The 17,409-nt window shown below is 53.3% G+C and overlaps 2 protein-coding genes across 4 annotated transcripts in view; one reads left to right on the top strand and one right to left on the bottom strand.

Annotated features, from left to right (window-relative positions):
- The window catches only part of CD34 (CD34 molecule), a 212,868-nt gene that overhangs the window by 119,861 nt on the left and 75,598 nt on the right, over positions 1–17,409 (bottom strand). For 2 of the 3 annotated variants that reach the window (XM_065740413.1, XM_065740411.1), the window contains exon 9: positions 10,262–10,272. The exons of the other annotated variant lie outside the window; for it this stretch is intronic. The gene's annotated coding sequence lies outside the window, so the exon portion shown is untranslated. Of the gene's footprint in view, positions 1–10,261; positions 10,273–17,409 lie in introns of those variants that run through there. 3 annotated transcript variants of the gene reach the window in all.
- Positions 1–17,409, top strand: part of LOC136050976 (uncharacterized) — a 50,281-nt gene that overhangs the window by 6,697 nt on the left and 26,175 nt on the right. The window contains 26 exon segments of the mRNA XM_065740172.1: positions 354–462; positions 770–941; positions 1,784–1,972; positions 2,131–2,310; positions 2,733–2,915; positions 3,023–3,211; positions 3,329–3,508; positions 3,659–3,852; positions 4,070–4,295; positions 5,999–6,187; positions 6,502–6,765; positions 7,127–7,226; positions 8,117–8,199; positions 8,595–8,789; positions 8,980–9,039; positions 9,164–9,292; positions 12,213–12,404; positions 12,944–13,135; positions 13,263–13,359; positions 13,437–13,522; positions 13,923–14,127; positions 14,260–14,326; positions 15,957–16,145; positions 16,274–16,400; positions 16,486–16,671; positions 17,252–17,348. Coding sequence (XP_065596244.1) covers positions 354–462; positions 770–941; positions 1,784–1,972; positions 2,131–2,310; positions 2,733–2,915; positions 3,023–3,211; positions 3,329–3,508; positions 3,659–3,852; positions 4,070–4,295; positions 5,999–6,187; positions 6,502–6,765; positions 7,127–7,226; positions 8,117–8,199; positions 8,595–8,789; positions 8,980–9,039; positions 9,164–9,292; positions 12,213–12,404; positions 12,944–13,135; positions 13,263–13,359; positions 13,437–13,522; positions 13,923–14,127; positions 14,260–14,326; positions 15,957–16,145; positions 16,274–16,400; positions 16,486–16,671; positions 17,252–17,348 — 4,080 coding nt within the window.

Below are 17,409 nucleotides of genomic sequence, written 5' to 3'. Positions count from 1 at the left end.
GCAGAAAAGGAGTCGATGAAGGAAGAGGTTTTTGTCACAGGAGGAATCAGAGTCTTTTGGCTCATTCCAATAGCACTCACTGCATTTGGTTTGTGCATCACTTTTTAATGCTTTGCATTTAGGTGTGTTATCCTGAGAGGTGCACGGTCTGGAAGGAACAGAATTAAAAGTGAATTGTCTGAGTTACACACGTGTATGGAGAACCACCAGCAGCACTCACCCTCTCCAGCTGCAGTCCCATACTGCACTGCCAGTGGTCATTAACAGCCTAATTAGCCACAGCCTCCAGAGCTGGTTGGTACAGTGGAGGAATCCTCCAGGCAAAACAAACACCAGCTTTTCTCCCCAAGCAGGACAGTTCCCAGCTGGCAGCAGAGCCACACGTCTGTGTGCCCCCAGCACAAAGTGCAGCCCATGGAAATCAAACTGGACAGAAAGAAGTGGCTGGATTATTTCCGTGATGTCAGCGAAGGGGAAATGCTCTGCTAACTTGTATCGTGTGACCAGACCAGTGTTTCTTCACTGCTAGATTATAATAAAGCCACAGTTCTAATGACTGCTGTGCCTCGTTTGCAGTAGTTCTGCCCTATCTGTGGTATAGAGCAAGGGGCTGTTTGCACTCGGGTGAAAAAGCAGAGGGGAAACACAGCCTCGATCCACGCACCAACTGTGGCTCTTTCTGCTCCAGAAATGCAGAGCAGCTCTGGCCACGTTACAGCTTTGCTCCACGCTGTCCCCATGAGTGGGGGAGTCCCCATGATGGGGGGAGGAGGAGTGCAGTGCTGCCGTCAGCGTGGCCCGCCTGCTGTCCCCCACTTCCTCCGCCTGCTTCCCCTTCCCCGAAGCTTTTTGCAGTGCTGTGGCACGGCTGCTGCTCGTCATGTGGGTGCTCCAGGGATGGATGGGGGTGCTGCTGGTGCTGCAGCCAGCAGGGAGCTTGGGTGAGTGCTGCCTCCTTCTCTTGCTGCTGTGGCTCAGCTTTGCTTTTCCATCCAATATGGGATAACATGGGATGTGTTCCTCCAGCTGCTAACCTCTTGCTGATGCGCTTGTGGAGGTGACCAGAGCTCGGTGCTTACTGCTCTTTGCACCTTTCTCCTCTTCGGTTGCACCTGTAGATGCTTGCAAAAAGACACCCCAGATTCCCAAACCCTTTCCAGCAGTCTTACACTGCCTGAGGGGCTGTGAGCTCATCCCTGTGCTACGCAGGGCCAGGTCCTTGTGCAGAGCTCAGGGCTTTGCTGCACTGCTGCCCTGGGTTCTGCTGATCTGTGCAGCAGCAAAGGGGTCTTTCCCAGGGTTGGAGTGTGTCCTGCAGCATTGAGGCTCGAGATGAGGATGTCAGTAGGATGGGGACCATCCATTGGGCAGGCGATAGCTTAATCATGTAATTAAAAGGGTCGTAATTTTCAGTTTGAGTGGTACTGGGAGCGAGGCTGGTGTGTAAGCACCGAGGTTGTCACGCGTCCCGTGGGCTGGCTGCGTGAGAAGCAGTGGTTTGCTCTGCAGTGACCCTTGGAAGAGGAATAACTCCCTATTTCTGCTGCACACTGACGCTGCCTCTGAAAGCAGGCGCTCCTCTGGTGCACAGAGCGGGCGGTGTAACAGAAGGGCAGAACCAGAGATGGGCTGTACCCATGGAGTCCTGCAGCTCATGGCTTCTCAAGCACACTGCCAACCTCAAATCCCTCCACCCCAACCGCCGCGCTTGTCGAACCAATCCATTTCTCAGAGGTGCAGGGGCCTGTCAGTGAGACCCCAACCGCCAACTCCCATTTGTTAGCTGCCCCAGAGGTGCAGTGCTCGGTCCCAACGATCGCACACGGGCGGCTGAATCCTGCACAGAGGAACCTCACTGCTGGGAGCACGGCCACGCTCGAGTGCGATGCCGGGTACGTCCCCGCGGGCAGCAGCATCGTGTGGTGTCTGAGGAATGGCAGGTTGCAGCCACGGACACCGGCGTGCATCCAAGGTACGCACAGTCCCTCTTCTCGACCCTTCTCCCGCTTGGTCACGTGGGTTTATTTGCTGAAAGAGCAGCATGGAGGTGGGCTGGGACCCCGGTGGCAAAGCTCAGCTCCATCCCTGGTGGTGGGGTAGAACTGGTGGCTCTGATGCCGTGCTCCCCAGGTCGCTGCTCCTCCCCTCCTGCTGTTGAGCACGCTGACCGAAGACCTCCGTACGAGCTCCTGGTGGGTGCCACCGTCACCTACTTCTGCAGACACGGGTACGCGTTGATCCCTGGCGTATCTCCCACGACAACGTGTCTCAAAAATTTCACGTGGTCCGCGATCCCAACGCTTTGCCAGAGTGAGTGTTCTGTTCTCTTTGCCTCAGCAGCAAGGCATCGCTTTAATGATGTGGAAATAATCCAATTTTCAATCCACCCCCCCCCACCCCCCCGCTTCAGTGGTGCTGTGCTGCGAGGGCTTTATTTTTTTTAACCGTGTTTTGGCTATTGGTAATAACTTTGCTGTTTGAAGTGTGGCGTGGCGGAAAAGTAACACCAGTAATTCACACTAATTATTTAGCTGCTCAGACGACAGTAGTATATTGTCCTGCTAGTGCCATCTACAGCCGATCATGGGGTTCACACCGTTCTGTCTGCAAAAGGAAACGCTGCTATCGCATGGTTACAGCGTGCCAGGGCTGGGTGGTGACGTCTGGCTTGTTAGCACTGGGTGCACGCTGACCTGATCCATGGAGCTTTCCGTGATGGTGGTGTCCCTCAGAGGTGCACTGCCCGAGCCCAGCCATCATCAACGGGAGAGGGACGAGTGAGAAGCAAGACATGTATACCGTCGGGCAGCAGGTGGAGTTCCAGTGCGACCCAGGCTATGCAATGTGGGGCAGCCAGAGGGCTCAGTGCTGGTCGGATGGGACATGGAAACCCCCGCTGCCATTCTGTGATAAGGGTGAGCCCAAAGTGATGCTTTCTTGGTGAATTTCATCTCCGTAGCACGTGGGAGCAGCAGAGAGAAAATCCCATAACCTTTGGCATCCCTTCTCTTTCCTCTCCAAGTCTGTTCCCCACCTCCACAGATCACCAACGGGCAGCACACCGGCCTGAGAACGGATCGCTTCCCCTACGGCACGGAGGTGAAGTACAGCTGTGCTGCAGGGCTGTCCCTCATTGGGGACGAGTCCATCTACTGCACCTCCGAAGATGGGGTGAACCTCGTGTGGAGCAGCCCTGCCCCGGAGTGCAAGGGTGAGTCTGCAGGGTCACAGCAAAGCCGGAGCATCAGGAGGAGCCCCCCATCCTCCTGACCCACTTTGTGTCCCAAGGGATGAGCCGTCCCCTAACTCAGCCCTCTGCTTTCCCCAGTGGTTCGCTGCCCCAGGCCTGTGGTTGCCCAGGGAAGGATGGATCTGCCGTGGCACACATTCCCCTATGGGATATCCGTGCGTTTCTCCTGCAATGAGGGCTTCACACTGCATGGCAACGCCGAGAGCCACTGCATGGCCGATGGCACCTGGCAGCCAGCCCTGCCCCAGTGCCAGCCAGGTGGGTCTGCCTTCAGTGTTTGATTTCCTACCTCTGCAGATTGAAAACCACCTGCACTGACTCATCTGCCCCAGTTTCAGGCTCTGTTTTCTACCTCCACAATGACATTCCCCTTGCTGAGCTGCTTTCTGCTGTGTGGTTCACTTTCAGTTCTGTGTCCCAAACCACGAGTTGCCAATGGAAAGCTGACGAGCACTGATCAGATGTGGTACCCAACAAATGCGACGGTCACGTTTGAGTGCCACGAGGGATTTCACTTCTCAGGTGATGGAGAAGTTGCTTTAAAAGACTCTCGGACAGCCACGTGCTTGGCTGGTGGCAACTGGACACCGTTGCCCAAGTGTGTAAGTACTGTGGTGTGGCTGTTTCTGGATGAATGCTGCCTGATCTCTGCTATGGAAAGCATCCCTGACCCTCCCGTGGTGGGGGATGTAGCTGTGTTCAGCCAACGCTCAGCAAACTGGGCAGGAGTGTGGCCTCAGATCTGCAGCATGGGCCCCCACCTGCTGCAGTGCACTCACACATGGCTTTCTCTGCTTTGTGCTGTGTTTGGCTTAACAGAAGAAGCAAGGCGATGCTGATGTGTGCCGAGAGGTTGGCTATATTCAGAGCATCATCTCTGATTGCCACGTGCCGACAGAGGATGTGAAAACTCTGCTGGAAATACAAAAACTCTTCCTGGAGATCCAAAAGCTGAAGGTGGAATTGCAAGGACTGAGCAAGGAGGTCCTGGAGCACAGTGAACCACTTTCCCTCTGGGCACAGTCCATGCAGTCAGAGCAGCCATAGGAGGGCTGCTAGGAACTGTGTAGTTCATGCTTATATACATAGGGTGAGATCACTTCTGCTATGCTACGTGCTGGAGCACAGAGGGGTTTTTGTTCTAACCCTCAGCTAGAACATGCTTGATTCTCTGTGTACCACTTTTTGCTGTAAGGAGCAAAGCAAGAGGTTAAATTGAGCTTCTCTGAGTCACTGGATAAACTGTGCAAAGTGGGACTGGAGTCTGGGAAAGCAAACTCCTCGCAGGGGTGAGCTGCCCAGTGCCAGGCCACTGGTGTTTGCATACCTCGCCTGTCTAGAAATAGCAATGGAATGAGTACTGATCTGCATCACTTCCTACTGACCTACATCATGATCTCATGGTTTCTATGCATTCAGATATGGGCAGTGTCAGGGCAGTAACAAAAATGAGGTTCTGTAGCACCTTTGCTTATCCCTGGATTTAAGAGGTAACAGGATTCTGTACCTGAGAGATGCCAGTGTTGGTCTCATCTTCCACACCCCTGTGTCTGCAAGCAAATGCTAAGAATAGGCGGTGCAGTTTTAAGTACAGAGAGTCAGATACAATGATTTCTCTTACTATTCAATAAACAATAATCCCTTCACACACCTCTGTGATGAAAGAATCAGGAACTTGTACTATGCCCAGGGGAGTGATGGCATCTCCTGTGGGATGCAGAGGGATGCTTTCCTATTGCTTCACCAAATGGGGGGAGGGGATGCAGTAATGGGGGGCAGAGCTGTTCCAGCTGTCCCTGTGCCACATGGAAACCCATGCTGTGCCCACCTGGTGCCACACAGGGCAGCAGATTGGGGTGTGTGCTGTGCCCCATGTGTTCCCAGTGATGTATCTGTGTGCCTTTATCTGATGTCTCGTGGTTTATTTCAGTGTGTTGAGTTGGGGTGCAGATGGAGCTGCTCACATCCCTCTCTAATTACCAGTGAGTCAGTCAGCCAGGAAAAAATTAACAGACAAAAAGGATAATGCTTTTATTTTAGTTTCAGTAACTCAGCTCATGGAAAAGCTGTGCTGTTACTGCCAGCAAATGGCTGAGCAGGGGCTGGTGGTCTTTCTGCCCTGGCAGCATCTGGTTGTGGTAAACCTGTGCTCACTGCCAATCTCGTGTCAATAAAAGGGATGAGTGATTCCCTCCCCCCACCCCATGTGGGGTGGATGGAAATGAACGCCTTGCCCAGAGCCCTGGGTGACAGCTGCTCCCCATGTCCCTGCAGAAGGGCTGAGCTCTGTGTGAGTTCTGGGAGGGTTTCTACTGCTCCACCAGCTTGGCTGAGTGTGATGCTGCATCCCCTCCCAGCTTTCCAAAACAGCTGCTGGGAGCCAGCAGTGCTCTACAGAGCAGCACAGGGGTTGCTGTGATGGGGTCTGGAGGAAGGGGGAAGCACCTGGACGCCTCGAGCTGCTGGGCTCACACTGCAGTGCAGGGATCCAGCTGCCCTGCTCTGCTCCTGGCTCTGCTGGGTCTCCTTGGCATGCCAATGGCTCACGGTAAGTACAGCATTAGGATGCATGGGGGACAGCAGTGAGACCTTCCCAAATCTCCCCACACTGCTGGGGATGACAATGTCACCATCCCTGAGGGCTGCAGCCCAGCCTGGAGCTTTTGTTCAGTAGAAAATCCTGAGCTGCCCTCCTGGGATGCTCCTGGGAGTGGGGTCCACACCCTAAGAGGTCTTTTCATCCCACAGGTGCCTGCGGGCCCCCACCTCGCATGACCTACTCCCAGCCCTCTGGTGCTGAGCAGCTCAGCAGCTTTCCTGTGGGCTCCAGGGTGACCTACACGTGTCTGCACGGTGCTGTCAGGATCCCTGGGCTGTTGGACACCGTGCAGTGCCTGCCTGGCCCACGCTGGTCGGAGCTGCATGATCCCTGTGGCTGTAAATACCCCCTTCCCTGGTAGAGCTGCTTCATGCTTTAAGCTTCTGCAGCAGCTGCTCTGCAGGGTGCATCCTTTGCTGCTGCACATGGGCATGGTGCTGCTGCTGATGGGTGAGTGGAGCTGCAGTGGTGATGCTGCTGTTCCTGCTGAGCCCCAGCTGGCAGCACCCAGCAGCACGGTGCACGCTGCTTTGCTCATGCAGTCAGAGCATCTCAGGCTGCACTTTGCTTATGGATGCACTTAGCATGGCAGCAGCCTGGTAAGGGAGCAGAGATAACCCATAATGCTCTTCAAAGGCTCTGTAATGTGCGTTTCTGCACTTACAGGCTCTGCTTTGCACGGCTCTCATTGCTGGCTCTCAGAGCTGCTCTCCTTGGTTTCCAGTGAGCTGTGCTACCCCAACCATGCTGCACTTTGCTGCCCTGTCCGAGGAGGATGAGATGGTCAACTTCTACCCTGTTGGCTTCACTGTGAGCTACGTCTGCCGCCCTGGCTACGAGAGCATCACAGAAAGCCAACCCACCAGCACCTGCCTGGAGAACCTGACGTGGTCAGAGGTCGCAGAGTTATGCCAGAGTGAGTACAGCTGAGCATCCCCACCCTGCCCCGAATCACGTCCCCACACTTCATGCAGACTCATCTGGATGTTCCTCTTTAAGACCAAGTTATTTCATTTCTTGGGTAGTGCTCTTTATTTTCTGCTGGCGTGAACACGTCTGTTTTGATTTCCACGTAATGTTTGCAGCTGGACATAGCATATGCACGGGACAAGTGCCAGCTTACAGGGAGTACTTCTAGCATCAAAAACCAGACAGATTTCCTAGTGAGATCCACATATCATTAAGGAGGATGGGGTGGCAGCACTAGGTTCCTCGCAGCCGAGTGCCCTGCTGCCAAAGCACTGGGATGGATGCTGACGCTGCCCTTCTCCCTGCAGGGAAGTCCTGCGGCCCCCCAGCAGCCCCAGCTGCAGGCAGGACCCTCAGCCCCACGGATTTTCTGTTTGGCACACGGGTGAGCGTGCTCTGCGATGAGGGGTGAGTCCTGAGGCAGTGCTGCTGTTGGGTTGCAGTGTGCCTGGTGCTCATGCGTGGAGCTGTGGCTCTGGCTGGGCTGCTCTCTTGCGACTATCCGACTTGATGAAGAGTGCTTTCCCAGTTTGAATTCCAGCTTTGGGCTGGGAAGGAGTGAGGCATAGCTGGAGTGAGTGGGCTGAGCCCTGGATTTATGGCAGCCTCTTCCTTCAGGTGTTGTCCAGAGGAAATGTAACTGCCACTACCCCAGTGCAACTGCTGTGGCACCTGTTTGTAACTGCAGACTTGAGAACAGATTACCTGCGGTATTTCAAGTGAATCTGTTGGTGCTATAATGAATAAAAGGGGTTGTGTTTGAATATGAATGTTAAAGCTGAGCTAGAAAACAAGAGTGAAACGCTTTCCACCCGTCAGTCTGACTCATGCTCTCTCTGCTTCCAATCAAGGCACACACACAGTGCTGACAGACCTGCAGGCTTGCAGAGCAAAGCTTGTACACATCCTGCTCGTGTTCCTTCCCTCCCAGCAGGAGCTGGCAGTGCCCAGCTTGTTCTGCCCCTCCATGCAGCAGCTTCCAGTGCAGCAGAGGCTTTTTCCTATAAACATTCCCTCAGGGAGGTCCTGAAATGACAGCATGCCCCAGGATGGGATACACATGAGGGTGGAGGGATTATGTTATCCATGGAAGCAATATTAGCTATTATCACTGGTATGCAAATGATGACATTTCACAGCAGGAGGATGCAAGTGAGGGCTGCCAGGACAGGATGTCAACTTCCAGTAGCACATCCATGAAAGGCAAATTCCCATCTGATCACACCAGTACTGGGAGGAAATCGCTCCCAGTGTCAGGGTACTCACACACATTCCTTTCATTGTGTGCTTTCCCTCAGCTACCAACTCCACGGGAGGAATTTCATCCAGTGTTGGCTTAAAGGAGATGATGTTGAATGGAGTAAACTTCCAACTTGTGAACGTAAGGCTAATCCAGTCCTACCTTGAGCTCAGTAGATCCCGCAAGCTAAGGGCTGGTGTAATCCCATCTATACAGAGTGTTTGTTTTTCCTGATGCTGTGTGTCTCCAACACTGCAGATGAGAAGTACCCACGGTGCTGCTGATGCTGCATTTCAGCAGTTCTGTTCCCACCCAATCACAATATTTTCTCATGATGTGAGGTTAGCAGAGGAGGGGATGGGGTGAGATTTCTAGGACTGAAGAGCCAGGGCATGGCATGCTGAGCACAGAGGAGTGATGGCAGCCCATCTCCACCTGTTCAAATCTCTTCAGATATCTTAGGTGGATTCATAAGAAGCGTTTTACACTCGTTATTACGTTATTTTAGTAACACTGCTGTTGATTTTGTCATGCAGTAATCACCTGCTCTTCACCTCCTCGCATCAGCAATGGGAGGCACGACGGCGAAGGTGTAAAAAGATTTCCTTACAACTCAACAGTGACCTACAGCTGTGACTCCGGCTTCCAACTCATTGGGAACGTGAGCATCCGTTGTACAAGAACAGATAACACGAGTGGGGTCTGGAGTGGAGCAGTGCCTGAGTGTAAAGGTGATTTCCTGCACATTTAGGGTTGATGATGAGTTTGGTGCTCAGCATGCACCAGCTGAACATCCTGTTGACCATGTCAGGCATGAGCCAAACTGCAATTGGAAGAAGAAACAGAGCAGTGCTGCTGAGTAAGGAATAAAACATCTGAGAGGGAGATATATATAACCAATATGTATTGTTTTTACCACAGAGAAAAGTCCGTCTGTCAAACTGGGAGCAAAACCCATGGAAAGGAGTCCTCCTCCCCAGAGTGAGTTGTGGTGATTCCAACCCAACCGAATTAGGCCCCACATTTCCAGGCTTAATTTTCCCCTTTATCACAGTCCTGTGTGAAAAAGCCATGCAGTGAGTTCTGTGGCTTTCATTCTTTCCAGGTTCCCAGAAACGTGGCCTCAAACCACCCAAAAAGACTTTCACGAGGGAAATGAAAATCAACCTCTATAAAAAGTCACTCCAAAATTCCAACTCCTTCTCTCCTTCTTCTTGGTTCTCCAGGAAACCAGGTGAGCCCAGCGCAACCCCGAGGGCTCACTCATGGCACTCAGAGCTTGTTCCCTTTCCATATCCACAGCTCTCATTCCTTCCCACATTTCTCCTCCATGGCAGGGAGCTGTGCTACCTCAGTGCTCAAATTTGAGATGCCTTGGCACAAAACCCAAAGCTACTTCCCTCCTGGACCCCACTGGCCATCTCCATGTTATCCCAAGTACCGGGGCATCAATGCCTTTCTCCCCAAGGCCAGCTGCTCCAAAAACATACAGTGGTCAAAAGTAGCAGCGTTTTGTAGAAGTGAGTGTTTAATTATTTATTGTCACGTTGTTTGAAGCGATGCACCGGGCTCCGTCCCAGTTAACACTGCCTCCTTCCACACCAGCACGATCGTGGGCAGCCAGGAGAACCTGGACGTGGCAGAAGTGCTGCTACCACCGATTTCCCATCCGTTGCAAAGGACTCTTTTAGCTGTAAGAATGGTGAGTGTTGGTTGGGTTGGACAGAGCAGCGAGGTGGGAGGTATAAGCAGAAAACCATCAGTGGGAAAGGAGTAGGGCCCCCCAGAGACCCCCTGAGGGTCTCACTGCACAGCTGGAGATGCAGTGCAAAGCCTTTCTCAGGTGTGAGCCCAGACTGTCCCTGTGCCGTGTCTGTTGGGTCACAAAGAGAGACGAAGGCAGGGGACGTTGGCCCCTTGGTGGTAACAAACAGTGGCTGGAAACATCCTGGATAACACAGCAGGGAAGGACAGAGGAAAGCTTTGTCCTTTTTTTTTTTCCCCTATAAAACCTCTCTGCTGCTCTCCCATGTGCTTTCAGAGCGAAAACCTCTTCCTGTTGGTTTTCCCTTTTGTTTTGTCATTCCTGGCACTTCCTCAGGAGGATGTGTGAGTGCAGCTGCTCTGACCCAACTGTGCTGTGGGAATGCTGCTCTGCACTGTCCCAAAGCAGAGCCCCAACACATCCCAGCCTGGGAGGAGCCTGGGAGGAACCTGGGAGCACCGAGCGATACCTGCATGCCTGCACACATCGTCCTGTGCTGCTCTGCAACTCAGTGCTGCCCCATGGCTTTAAGAGATTGTTTTCTGTTTAAATGGCCACTTCTCAGTCCCTGTGAGCAGAGAGCCGTGCTCGGGGCAGGAGCTGCAGTTTCCCCAAACCCCTTTGAGCCATTTGCAGAATTTCAGTCGGGAGCTCCGCGGTGTCACAATCTCTTACGGTCAGAGTTTCCCCCACCACCTATTTCCTTGCTCGTTAGCAACACAGCCCGCTGCCACAGCAATCAGCATAAACACAAAGGCACACAGGGAGAGCACGCAGGAGGAGACCCAGATATCTGCGGTGCTCCCCCAGCTGCAGCAGTCGGATGCTGCCGCAGCGATAGCACAAGCAGAGCTCTGAGTTCCTCATCCTGCAAAGCATTGCCCTCGTGTTTGTTAGGAAGCTTTGCACGAGAAACCAAATACTGGCCTGTTGATCTCCAGCACTGTAAGCACTTTCTTTGGCAAAAGCCTCTTGTTGTTGTTGTCTCGGGTGTAAAATCGTTGCCCTTTGCCTCTACTTCCATCGTGACTACAGGAAAGCTGTGTGTGCTCTCACATCATCACACTGCAAAGGAGAAAGCAGAAATGTCAGGGTTACATCATTAGCTGTCATCTCTGTCCTGCTCTGTACCATCACTGCCTTATATTCGGGGGTGTCGGGGTCTTTATTTACTTTCCATAATAAATGGTGACTGTTTCTGAGCACTAGCTTGTGAGTTCAGCTGCCCACTGCCCATTGCACGTGCTTTATATTCTGTTCAGGAAGACTTTTGGAGACATCTCATCGACGTGACCGGTTCTTTCTCATCACTCGGTTGTATTTGGCCCTGATGTGAGTTTGGTTTCAGGGATATAAGGCCAGAAAGAAAAGCAGTCCTCGCGGCAGCGCTCTCAGAAAGCACTTTGAATGAGAGAGCTGAGCGGTGCTAAGGGACACACACCTCCCCGAGCCCCCCCCGGGCAGGGTCACTGGGCGCTGCCGCCCGAAGGGATGCACGGAGCCGAGGGGGTAGGGCACATTTCTGCGGGCAGCTCCCACGCGTGGCTTTGCTGGAAACCTCGTGCTGCTCCTCCCAGCGCCCGGGCACGCTGCATCTTCCAGCCCTCCCCTCTGCCTTTGCCATCTGCTGGGCTGATCCTCACTGCGTGGGGAGGGCTGGAAGAGCGAGATAACGCTGCTGTGCCGTCAGCCAGCTCAGCTGCCTTCTGGGGAGGGTCGGACGCTGCTCTGCACTTTGTTTGCTTGCCCCGAGGCAATGCCAGACGTTTCCCAGCATTCAGAGCATTTCTTTCCTGCTTTACGCAAGCCATCAGCTGCCCCCATTCACACCACAGCGATCCCCACGTACTCCGTCGTCATGCCCACAAGTACGTACCGAAAAGGATGCTGACCCCTCCCTAAAGAAAACAGCTCTTAGCCTCACTGCAAACGCTCCGGACGGAGCTTGAGCCTTATTGAAAATGGAAATGAAGCTCAAAAGAAAATCGTGATAATATTAAAAGATAACTCTCCGGGAAAACACCACTCTTTGCTGGGAGCTGAAGGGAGCTGCCCATCCCCAGGGCGGGGGGGGGATGACGACAGACCCCTCCCCTGGCAGGCAGCCCGCACCACTCCCTGCCCCGAGCCCTTGGGCGGCTCCGCTCCGTTCGTGTTGCGGGGCTGGAGGAGTTCTGGGGTTCCCCCGATGCCCATCGGCCGCGATGGGCTCCGCGCAGTGCCGCTCGCTGCTGCTGCTGCTGTGCCCGCTGTCCCTGCTGCCCGCGGTGTGCGGTGAGCCCCGCGCGGCGTGGGGTCTCACCGTGGGCTCTGCGTGGCTCCGTGCTGCGTTCCCTTGCGCTCCTCGGTGCGGAGCTCCTCCTGAATCCGTTTTCTTCTTCTCTTCCAGGTGACTGCGGGCCGTTGCCCGACGTGAGCAGGGCAGAGCCCCCGGAGGACGTCCGGCACCGGGACAGCTTCCCGGTCGGCTCCAAAGTAACGTACAGATGCCTCCAGAATTTCTCTAAGATCCCGTCACGTTTGGATACGATAGTGTGCCTTAGGAACTCGCTGTGGTCCAACCTGCTGGAGTTCTGCGACCGTGAGTAGTTTGCAGTTTGGGGACTGTGTTTGTGGCTGTAGCAATCGCGGCTGTGAAGGTTTCCTAAGCAGAGGAAGCTCTTCTTGCCTTTCTTTCTGACCGTGCCTTGCCTTGGAGCTGGTGCCTCTGTGTTAATCGACACAGATACCCCAGGGCGGCACAGCCACGAGGGGAAGACCTGGGGAGCACCGGCACAGCCCAGGGCTGAATTCAGAGTTAACGATGTGGGAAAGATCGGGGCTAAACGACTGCGCTGTCGCACACCAAAGCTTCCACCTGCGGAGCTGGCAGAGCAGGCGAGCACCCAGCTTATCTCCGAGAAGCCAAAAAAAAATCAAACGTTTGAAATCTTTTCCTGCGAAGCAGCCCTCTCTGGACGCTTTAAAACCATAGAAATGATCGATCAGCTTCTTAAAACTGTCACTGTAGCAGTATCCTCAAGGAAGCTTGTGCATCGTTGCGCGTATGTGTATCTGAATGCAAAGTATTGCTGTTTTACTTTGGCTTCGGAGCTCTAAGCTGTCTGTCCTTGTCGCCAGGCAGCTGCCAGAGCCCTCCCCAAGTGGCTTTTGCAAAACTATCAGAAGAGGATGAAATGAAGAACTTTTATGCCGTGGGGATCACGGTGCACTACGACTGCAGCCCGGGCTATGAGAACAGCACCGACGTGCTCCCCACCAGCACCTGCAGGGAGAACTCCACTTGGTCAGAGGTTCCCAAGCTGTGTCGCAGTGAGTGTCTCTAATTGCTTCCTTCCCTCCCCCTGCTAACACTTAGCACAAAACATCACCACGAAAAATCACATCAGTGCTCCCATTTTTGTTGCTCTGTGCCCTAAGGATGCTCTTATTTCCTCAGAGCAGTCCTGTGGTCCTCCGACAAACCCGGAGCACGGCACTGTTGTTGCAGCTGATCACCTCTTCCTTGCAAGAGCCGAAGTGGTTTGTGATGAAGGGTGAGCATACACTGCCCTGTGGGGCGGGAGAGGGTCCTGGAGGTGTCAGTGCATGGATGCACCTTTTCCACCTGCAGGTACACACTGTCAGCAAAGGTATCTTTCATCCGGTGTTTCGTTCGGGGAGACGGAGTTGCCTGGACTCCAATTCCAAGCTGTCGGGGTAAGGAAGGCCGTCAGTGCTTGTCTGGAAGCACTGAACATCTGTGTTGAAAAACAGCAGTGAATTTTGTGGGCTTTACCATTCCCGTGGGCATGGCACGCAGCTCCACCAGAGCAGTGTGGGCTCAGTGGGCACAGTCCCATAGTTCTCCCTTCCAATGCAACACACAGTGTCTCAAGTGTGCTGGTACCACAAAAACAGGTGGATGCATGGGTTTATAGTCCACATCCAACAGAAACGGGCAGTGGGACCGAGGGGCTCTCATTTACTGAGCATAAATGCAATTCTTATGTAATATTTGTGTCATATTCCATTCACATGCAGTAACTGAGACCCCTCGGTCCCACTGCCCATTTTGGGGCGGCATTGAACTGGGCATTTCTGACCATTCCTCCTTCAGCTTCTCCCTCTGTAGTTGGCACTACAGCCGTGACCAACCCAACCACACATCTGGAAGAGAAGGCATCAGAGCACCGCTACATTCTACGTAAGAGTTCAGGAAGGCTCTTTCTGCCTTCAGACCTCTGTGACTGCAATCTCTGCACTCTGCTGCAGAACCTCGTGAGCTTTTTTTTTAATATCAGTTTTCCTTATTTTCTCATCTAGCACTTATCCTCATCCCTTCGGTCATCGGTAATTAATTTAACACAGGAGCTGTCCTTTCCTGACACACAGCTGTGATTTGCTGTCCTACATCCAGGGTCACTGTGCTGGCTTCTTTGTTCCCAAACTCCTAGTGCTGAGTATTCTGGATTCCTGGGTTTCTGTGCTGTTGGGCCATGCAGCAGCACATCACGTGTTATGGTGGGTTATCTGAGGGCAGAATATTCTGTCAGTTGAGGGTGGTAGAAGCCAAGGAGGCCATTGAAAGAAGCTGACCATAAATGATGCGCCCTGTGACTCCTTCATTGGTAAAGTTGGTTTCCAGGGCCTTGTCAGACCTGGAAAGGTGAGAGGAAGTGAATCTCAGAACATCCTTGCTGCAAAAGAGAGTATTGGAACAGTAAGCATCTGTAAAACACAAAATTAACAGCATGATGTCTATAAGAGCATAAAATAAATGAGAACCTTTAAGATCAGCATGGCACCACTCTTGGGGGTTCCTGCCTTCATTTTCCAGAGGGACAAGAGGGAGTTGCCCTTCTCTGGCTGAGGAAGAGACTCCAGGTGGGGACAGCACTGCAGAGCACTGATTTTTGCTGCCAGTCTCTGACTGATGGAGTGGCACTCACACCAGGAGCGTTTCACACATTTCACTCACCTTATGCACTGGATTTGCTGTTTACCATTTGTTTTCTTCCCAAGGAGCTGCTGTGGTTGTTGCTTGGAGCATTAAGAAGTGCAATACAACTAAAAAGGCAGGGTAAGTGGGCTCTGGTCTTCATTCCTCAGTCATCATCAGCTTTTTCCCAATAACAATGAGGTGCTTCCTTTTAAGCTCTGTGCCCTGGACGTTACATTTGGTGCACATTCACGTGGTTCCCATTAAGTTCTTGTTTATTCTATAGATTTTCTCCTTTCTTCTCTGTCTCCTCAGGTCTTACAAGCCAAACCCAGGGGATGGAGAGTAGAACCCATCCCACAAGGAGCACAGAGCTGATGCGTGCACAGCCAGCTCCTGAACAGAGCCAGGATACTGCAGTGGAGAAACTCTCTGCTGAGAAGCAGAAGGTTCAAACTTCCTTTGGGCTCAGCTCCCTGACACTTCAGGGCCTATATATTTTACTTTATTTTTAGTACCAGAAAAACATTTTCCCTGCTCTTAAACCAAGGCTTTCAATGTTCAGTTATCATCTCTATCCACCAGGAAAACAACTCTGTGTGAAACACTGCGTTTGCACATGTAAGGTGTGAAACAAAATGAATAATACTAAATGGTATTGTCAGTCAAGATACTTTATAAATGGTGTAAATAGTAAGATGATCCAGATAGAAAAGAGGCAATCAAAATAAAGAGAAATGCTCACTCACGTCTCAGACTCGTAATAAGAAACTCCAAAGGAGCAATCTCTAGAAAGAGATCCTTCCCCCGTGGTGGTCAGCTCTTAAGTGGGGTCTGTGAAAGGGGGAGTCAGACTCCAGCCCTTCTGGTCACACAGGTGCATTGCCTTCACCTGTGCTCCCATGGCTGACTCGGTGCTCACCTCGGGTGATCCATCAGTGTCAACAGTTCTCATACAGCACACTCTTGCAAGATTTATTTGTAGTTTCAATCGCTGTTTTGCTGAGAGTCCTTTAGAAATGTGCAGGTAAGAGTTCCAAAGCCGCAGCAGTTATAGCAGAACTGGTTCTGTTATTATTATTATTACTATTTTTAAATGAAAGGAATACAAAATGAGTGACACCACCACACTGCCTCGTCTGCTTTTTTCGTGTTTTCAGATAGAAAAATCTCTCGGAGAGCACTCCGGGGGCTCTGCAATCTCACCATCAGCCCGAGGCCATCCGTGACGCGGTCACGCTGTTGGTGATGGAGGCGTTGCTGCCGGAGGAGAGCCCACGCCCGTGGGTTCGGGGGGTGCGGCTGGAGGCACCGACCCACGCACCCCACGCTCTGAGTCAGCTGCTAATTGCGAGCAAAACCGTGGCGGGGCCGTGCTCAGCAGCTCTGCGGACGGAGAAGGCAACCACTCCCCGTCCCGCGTGGGTGTGGGCTCCTTATTTCCATACGGAGGCGGAAGAATTGTGGCGTGACGATGCTGGGGATGGTGCAGCCTCCGCCCGCTCCGGAAAAGGCAGTGCTGAGCTGAGAGCCGTGCTGAGCTGTCTTGGAGCAGAGCCATGCTGCTGGGCTGCACCGTGGCCGGAGTGGGGACGGACGTGGGGACGGCGCTGCTATGGATCGCTGCTGCGCTGCTGGCGCTGCCCGGAGCGTGCGGTGAGTGGGGGCCGGCGAGGAGCGGCCCCTCCGCTGGGGAAGCACCGAGAGGAGCGGCCCTGATCGCCCCTCCCCCCGCCTGCAGGTGACTGCAGGGAACCGCCGAGGTTCGTCTTTGCGGAGCCCCCCATCCCCACCGACGCTTCGTACCCCGTTTGGACGGTGCTGCGGTACCGCTGCCGCCCGGGGTACACGGGAGACGTGGGCAAATCCCACCGTGTCACCTGCCTGCCCAACTCCACCTGGGCCTCACACCCCGACTTCTGCATCGGTGAGTGCCCCTGTGGGGGTGGGGGGACCCCAGAACCGCCAGGGTTTCACAGAGGTGGGGGGGATACCCCCCGAGATCTCTGTTAATCCCTACTCCGGGCACTCAGAGTGCCCGAGAAGAGCAGCCCTGTGCTGAGGCATGTTTAATCTCTTGGGCATGAACTCTGTCCTTATAGCACCTGTTGATACGGTGCAAGTGCTGAAATAGATTTCCACACGAGTAAGGTACAAAGGGTAAAAGACAGCAAGATTCTTCATGCCCTGTCCCAGCGGTAGCACTGGGGTTCCCTCCTGCCCTTCTGTGCTGCTTTCCTCCCCTACAGACCACGATTTCACTTCTTTATCAAGTTTCCTGCCTCAGTAAGCATACAAACCTTTTTAGTGCTGTTTGTCCCTTGCTGTAACCACGTTTAACTTTCCGTTCCTTGGGAGTTACAGTGATTTTGTGTTTCTGAAAGTGCTCGGGAGGGAGGTGGGTGAACAGGGGCTCCTGCTCTGCAGTGACTCTTGAGCAGCAATGTCACCTGCGTGGCATCATACCACAATAAAGTACAGCTCATGCTGAGCACTTGTCCTCCCAGGAAAGTCGTGTGGGCATCCAGAAATACCCAACGGTGACTTCCACTTCAGCACCCACCTCCGGTTTGGAGTGACGATAAACTTCACCTGTAATGCTGGGTAAGGCTGTGTTAGCTGGGGATGGAGAAGGCAGTGCGTGTGTCGGGGGGCAGGGGTGCTT

This window comes from Cyrtonyx montezumae, unplaced genomic scaffold, assembly GCF_038088225.1.
Source record: "Cyrtonyx montezumae isolate F1298 unplaced genomic scaffold, pur_monq_1.0 scaffold_26, whole genome shotgun sequence".
Taxonomy (NCBI): Eukaryota; Metazoa; Chordata; class Aves; order Galliformes; family Odontophoridae; genus Cyrtonyx; species Cyrtonyx montezumae.
Note: the sequence above shows the minus strand (reverse complement) of the source record. Positions and strands in the feature narration are given on the sequence as shown.